The sequence below is a fragment of the Penaeus vannamei genome, chromosome 5 (genome assembly GCF_042767895.1).
Source record: "Penaeus vannamei isolate JL-2024 chromosome 5, ASM4276789v1, whole genome shotgun sequence".
Classification (NCBI taxonomy): domain Eukaryota; kingdom Metazoa; phylum Arthropoda; class Malacostraca; order Decapoda; family Penaeidae; genus Penaeus; species Penaeus vannamei.
The window spans coordinates 8,527,586-8,535,085 of record NC_091553.1 but is presented as its reverse complement, the minus strand read 5'-3'; the positions used below and the strand labels follow the sequence as shown (position 1 = coordinate 8,535,085).

General features: G+C 37.5%; 1 protein-coding gene across 1 annotated transcript in view; it reads left to right on the top strand.

Annotated features, from left to right (window-relative positions):
- The first annotated feature begins 2,172 nt into the window (after positions 1-2,172).
- The window catches only part of LOC113809899 (mitochondrial fission process protein 1), a 7,907-nt gene continuing 2,579 nt past the window's right edge, over positions 2,173-7,500 (top strand). Inside the window, exons 1-4 of the mRNA XM_027361574.2 lie at positions 2,173-2,311; positions 4,388-4,447; positions 6,923-7,050; positions 7,174-7,500. The exon at positions 7,174-7,500 is cut by the window's right edge and continues 2,579 nt beyond it. Coding sequence (XP_027217375.1) covers positions 4,393-4,447; positions 6,923-7,050; positions 7,174-7,476 — 486 coding nt within the window. The 5' untranslated portion in view covers positions 2,173-2,311; positions 4,388-4,392 and the 3' untranslated portion in view covers positions 7,477-7,500. The remainder of the gene's footprint in view (positions 2,312-4,387; positions 4,448-6,922; positions 7,051-7,173) is intronic.

Genomic DNA, 7,500 nt, shown 5'->3' with positions numbered 1-7,500 from the left:
ATTATTAATATTATTATTATTATTATTATTATTATTATCATTATTATTATTATCATCATTATTATTATTATCTTTATCATTATCATCACTAGTATTATCATCATCATTGTTACTATTATTATCATTATTATCACTATCGTTATTATTATTATCACCATAATTATCATTATTATTATCAATACCATTATTGTTCTTATCATTATCATTACTGTTGTCATTATCATTATCATTACTGTTGTCATTATCATTATCATCATTATCATTATCATTATTGTTATATTATCATTACTGTCATTATTATCTTTATCATAATTATTATCATTATCATGATTATTACTATTTTTACTATTATCATTATTATCGTTACCATTATGTTTAATGGCATTATCATTACTGTTATTATTATCATTATTATCATCATTCTTCTTATAATTGTTATATTATTATCATTGCTTTTATCATTATCATTATAATAATTACTGTTAGTTTTATTACTATTTTACTATTATGATATTCATCATCATTATTTTCATCATCATTATTACTATCACTATCATTATTTTTTATTACCATTATCATGATCATTATTGTTAATGTTATTATTATTATCATTATCATCCTCATTATCATCATTACTGTTACTATTATCATATATGTTATTATTGTTATTATCCTTATATCATTATTATTATTACTACTATTACTATCATTATTATTATTAGTAGTAGTAGTATTACTATTATTACTGCTGTTACTATTATCATCACTATTACTATAATTACTGCAATTATCATTATTGATGTTATCATTATCATTATTTTCGTTGTTATTGTTGCTATCATTATCATTATCATTGCCATTATAATGATTATTGATAAGGATATCATCATTATCATTATTCTTCTTGTTATCATTATTACATAGGCGTAAAAGGGGGCCAGGGGTTCCTCCCCCCTAGAATGGAGGAGCGAGGCCTGATCTGTGACATTCATTACACGGACATGCGCATACACAGAAATAAATACATATCTCTCAGTCTATACATGCATATCTACTATAGAGCTAGAAAAATATATGTATATTTATTGGATAGATCAATAGATATGCACTTATTTCTGTGTATATGGATGCCTGTTTATGCGGATATTAGTTGGGTCGGGTCTGGCACAATTTTAACAATTTTCTCAGTAAACGAACAAGCAGTACAATAGTTACAGTAGTTACCGTGTTGTTAAGAAACCTCACCCCCTGCAACTGAGAGGGCAGTTACAACTGCGCAGGATGTTCAAAATTAATTAATCATGGTGCCAAATATTATCTAGAGAAAAATGTCTGACATTTTAGTGCAAAAATTAATGAGTTTATCTCTACAGAATTGATAAAATTTAGGACTTTCTGGGGGGCTTCACCCCCTGTTCCCCCACCTGGGTGCTGACCCTGGGCCTGCAGCCCACAGGACCTCTGGCTATTTTGGGGGGAGCCCTGAGAGAGGAAACCTGCATTGCCCTCCCCCCCCACTCACTTCAAAATACCTTCCTACGCCCATTGCTGTCGTTATTATTGTTACTATAGCTGTTATTACTATTACCATTTTGATTATCTAGATATCATTGTCTTTATCCCCACATGATACGAGTTTTGATCTGTCGCTAGTTCTGCTTTTGGAATACCCCTTTCTATAATCGTTTATCGACCAGACATGCTGTTCTATAACAAGAATGCCGGCTACCATCGCTGAATAACTAGCGCGGGATCAGGACGAAGGGAAACAAAAATAGACGAGTCCCCCCTCCCATAGGTCACATGATTGGTGACGCGCGAGAAATGTAGCCGGGATAACGTTTGCAAATAAACAATTAATTTTCGTTTTTGCAATAGTGATGCTAGTGTGTCGTTTCAATGCTTATTTCATCAATTAATTGTTATATATATGCATTTTGAACTTATAAGGAACGGTATCTCATCATCAGTTCGTTGTCGTCGGATGAGAAAAAAAGAAAACGGTTATTGTAATGAATATTGCACTTTTTCAATAATGCACATGTCCAAAGGAAATACAGTAAAGAACACGATATGGAAACGCCCCTACTTCTTAAACATGTCATGAATCAAGAATATTTATGGTAAAAAAATACTGTTTCTTCCAATTAACTATAAAAAACGAAGAAAGTAATTCTTTTCGCTATCTTGCTTTCGTAATCTAATGCATAGTGCTTGAGAAATCATCAGCGAGAGGGAAGTGAGTCACGGAGACCGGCGAGGGAGGGTAAGGACGGCTGGCAAGGTGCCGAAAGAAGGACAGCATCTCTAGGTATAATAATCTGGTATTTCATGTGTGATATAGCACTGTATTTTGTTTACAATCTGTTAATTTATGTGATTGTCATCGATGTCAGTTTAGTCACGGCTTTGCAAGCACTACATATTGCTGGGTCATCCTTTTTTGCCAGTATCAGAGATGACTCCTGTGAAGACCCATTATATATTGTGTTAAACAGTAGTTCGTATTCTCAAGAATTACAAATGCGCTTTATTTATGTTCTGCTTTATCATGCCTGTACCGTGGTCTGGAGACCAAATCCTGGCCGGTTGCGCAAAAGCTTTCGAATGCTAATAGATTAGTTTAGGAAAATAATTTGCATTACATGAGAAGCAGTATTGTAAAATTGGTATGTTGAAATTATGGAAATAGATATCCTAGTATCACAATTTGATATTGTGTTATTTGGTGTTCATTATACAGTTCACAAGGCTATTTTCAGGGGAAAGTACTATTCATAGTTCTTAGTTATTCATTTTCTAATTGAGAAAATTGTCGGTAATTCTGAGTAAGAGAGCCGTGCCTATTTGTTATGTTTGTTTTCTCCTACCCCCTTCAATCTTGAAAATTGGGGGTTGAAGGGGGGGACACACACAGGAGAAATAGTGGAATCAAAAGTGGAAATTTTGAAAAGAAATGCAAAATCTGAACAAGAGTCCGGCGCCGCTGCAAAATGTACCACGCTGGTGTCAAGTGTTGCCGAAATCCAGAGGAAATTTCTTAATCTAACCTGACCCGGACCCCCTTCCCTGGGGTATTTCCTCACCCCTTTCCTAGGGGTGTTTCGCCATATAAACGAAGCATACCTTCCTAACCCCCTACTGGGGGCAAGCCCCCAGACCCCCTTCCCTGGGGGTACTTTTCAGAAAGCTCTTGAGACAATTCGAGACATCAAGGGTTGTGGACTCTTAGAAAGGCAACCTTTAAATCTGAATTAAAGCACGATTTAGGTCCCGACAATTTTATTAACTTCCCCGACATGTACGAACACTAGTCAGTAATTCTATTATACTTTCCTCGGTATATGTAGTGCAGCTGCCTTAATTAGTATTGCCAAATTGTCCACTATCCCTATATATTAAATTAATTTTGGTTTTGGTAATATTGTAGAATAGTTCCACTTAACGGATTGCACAACTTTTGGTATCAATGGGTTCTGCTCACTCTGTATAACCCAAATATATAAAAAATATTTTGCAAACCCCCCCCAACCCCCACTTTCTTGGCCCTGATAGCATGGGAGGGCATGGAAGGTACCAGGGAAATTGCAGGGTAAAATATAGATAATATATACAGAATCACTTACCTTATTCTTCTGTGACCCTTCCATGGGGGGGTTGCTGCCTCCCATGCAAGGGTCACAGATTGTGGCTAATGGAGGGGTTTCTGTGCAATAGTTTCTATATATTTTGATAGTAAAGAGTGAGAGGAATCCATCGATACCAAAATTGTTGCTGTCCATTAGGTGGAACTATTCTGTAAAATTGCCTTGGTTTTGTATTTAGTTTTGTTTATACAATTGTTGTAGATTTATATTTTTGATTATGAGTCGGCACTTATATTAGTAATGCAAGTTCAAATTGAAATGTCAGGACAATTATTTAACTTCAGAGATTCACGCCAGAGGATGTCTCACCTTGGCGAACAGGACCTAAATTATCCAAATGCCGTATGACTGCTATCTATGCCATTTGCAGTGAGGCCTGCTCTCAGTTATGTGTTCTAAGCACTTGTTCACTTGTTTAACCATAACTGCAGTCATTGTGAGGAAATGCAGCCTCTTAAAAGTAGGCCTGGTTTCTTTTTTGCCTCATTTCATTAGAGAAGCATGTATGCTGCAGCCAAAAACATTGAGAGCAGATGTTTCACACTGTGTTCAGCTTGGTTTGCTGCAAGAAGTCCCATCATGCATAGGGTAAAGATTAGGCTAGTTCCTGGATTTTGCAATGTTAAGTGTTGTAGTACATAAGTGTATTAGATGCAAAATGTATTTGAGACTTTGTGTTAGCAATAGTATCTTCTAATTTATTTATGGCCATTATTTATTAGATCTGTATTTTTTCCCAGACAATATGGCAGCGGAAAAAGAAGTTGATATCTATCGTGACACTCCAGTCCGATTACTTGGTAAGTTACTTGTTAATTGACTGAAATACTATAAATTTGTTAGTGTAATTAATATCTTTGATAATCTATTGTACCTATGATTCATAGTAAATAGTCACCATAGAAGACATGTTATAATGATATACACTCATTGTAAAGTTATAATCCTAAAAATATGAACCATGTTAGTAAGATATTTATGCAAAAAGGACTATTTATTACTTATCTGCTTACATGCACACACCCACACCCACAATCACACACCCACAATCACATTCACACACACCCACAATCACAATCACACACACCCACAATCACACACACCCACAATCACAATCACAATCACACCCACCCACAATCACAATCACACACACACACAATCACAATCACACACACCCACAATCACAATCACACACACCCACAATCACAATCACAATCACACACACCCACAATCACAATCACACACCCACAATCACACACACCCACAATCACACACACCCACAATCACACACACCCACAATCACAATCACACACACCCACAATCACAATCACACACACCCACAATCACAATCACACACACCCACAATCACAATCACACACACCCACAATCACAATCACACACACCCACAATCACAACCACACACACCCACAATCACAATCACACACACCCACAATCACAATCACACACACCCACAATCACAATCACACACACCCACAATCACAATCACACACAACCACAATCACAATCAGACCCACCCACAATCACAATCCCACACACCCACAATCACAATCACACACGCCCACAATCACAATCACAATCACACACACCCACAATCACAATCACATACACGCCACACACATAATCACACACACACACACACAATCACACACACACACCCACAATCACACCCACCCACAATCACACACACCCACAATCACAATCTCACACACCCACAATCACAATCTCACACACCCACACCCACAATCACAATCACACACACCCACAATCACAATCACACACCCACAATCACAATCACACACCCACAATCACACACACCGGCAATCACACACCCATAATCACAATCACACACACCCACAATCACAATCACACACACCCACAATCACAATCACAATCACACACACCCACAATCACAATCACGCACACCCACAATCATACAATCACACACACACACACACACTCACACACACACACACTCACACACACACACACACACACAACCACACACACACACACACACAATCACACACAATCACACACACAATCACACACACAATCACACACACACACACACACACACACACACACACACACACACACACACACACACACACAATCACACACACACACAATCACACACACACACAATCACACACACACACAATCACACACACACACAATCACACACAAACACAATCACACACACACACAATGACACACCCACACAATCACACACACACACAATCACACACACACACAATCACACACACACACAATCACACACACACACAATCACACACACACACAATCACACACACACACAATCACACACACACACAATCACACACACACACAATCACACACACACACAATCACACACACACACAATCACACACACACACAATCACACACACACACAATCACACACACACACAATCACACACACACACAATCACACACACACACAATCACACACACACACAATCACACACACACACAATCACACACACACACAATCACACACACACACAATCACACACACACACAATCACACACACACACAATCACACACACACACAATCACACACACATACACACACAATCACACACACATACACACACAATCACACAATCACACACACACACACACAATCACACACACACACACACACACTCTCTCTCTCTCTCTCTCTCTCTCTCTCTCTCTCTCTCTCTCTCTCTCTCTCTCTCTCTCTCTCTCTCTCTCTCTCTCTCTCTCTCTCTCTCTCTCTCTCTCTCTCTTTCTTCTGACATTCTTTGAAAACTCAAAAAATCTATCCTCTCCATGCTTCTTCTTCGCATTCATCATAATCATCTTCGACAAAGGCCATCTTTTGGCATTCTTTGTAAAAACTAAAAATCCACCACAAGCAGTTTCTTCTCTTCTTATTATTCCTTTCCAGTTACCAAAACAGTTCCATCTTGGTTGTGATACAGATGATTCAGTATTCTGAAATATTTTACTAGGCATGTGCGAAGGGGTGTAAGGGGCACGAACTTTGAAGTCAGTATAGGTGAAATAATAATATATTTATGATTATTATCAGTCCTTTTTTACTTTTGTTTATGATCGTAATTATAGTACATTTTCTGTATCTTATGTATGTGTAAATCTTTGATTGAAAAATTGGCTGGAAGAATAAGTATTGTCATAATTTACCATAATTTGCATTCTTGTATAGATATGAAGCTTATGAAATATTTCCTCCCCCTTGTAGGTTATGCTAATGAAGTAGGTGAAGCTTTTAGAGCCCTGACACCTTTGTGGTTTGTTAGGTCAACATATGGAGTTGCATCAGCATATGTTATTGCAGACACATATGATAAGTCAACAAAAATGAGCAAGGTAAATAATTAACAGTACTAAGTAATGAACTGATATTGTTGTGTTTGATTTGCATAAAACAAAGATAAGCCATATACAATTTTAGATCAGAGCATTTCATAAGTTTATGTTGATCATCTTCAGCAACCAGGTGCTACCCAGCGTGCTATCACTCACGCCGCAGTGGACACACTTCTTTGGCAAGCCTTTGCATCAGTGATTGTACCAGGCTTTACAATCAACCGTGTGTGTGCTGCCTCCCTTTATACCATGGCCAAGACTATTCCGAGAATCCCTCTGACAACAAGAAAATGGATAACAACAGCTATTGGCCTAGGATGCATTCCGTTTATTGTTCATCCAATTGATAGTGGAGTTCATTTTGTAATGGATAATTCTGTACGTAGGTATATGGATCTTGCCCCAAGAGAGGAAGGTCAGGAATAAATTAATAGAAAATCACTATTCATG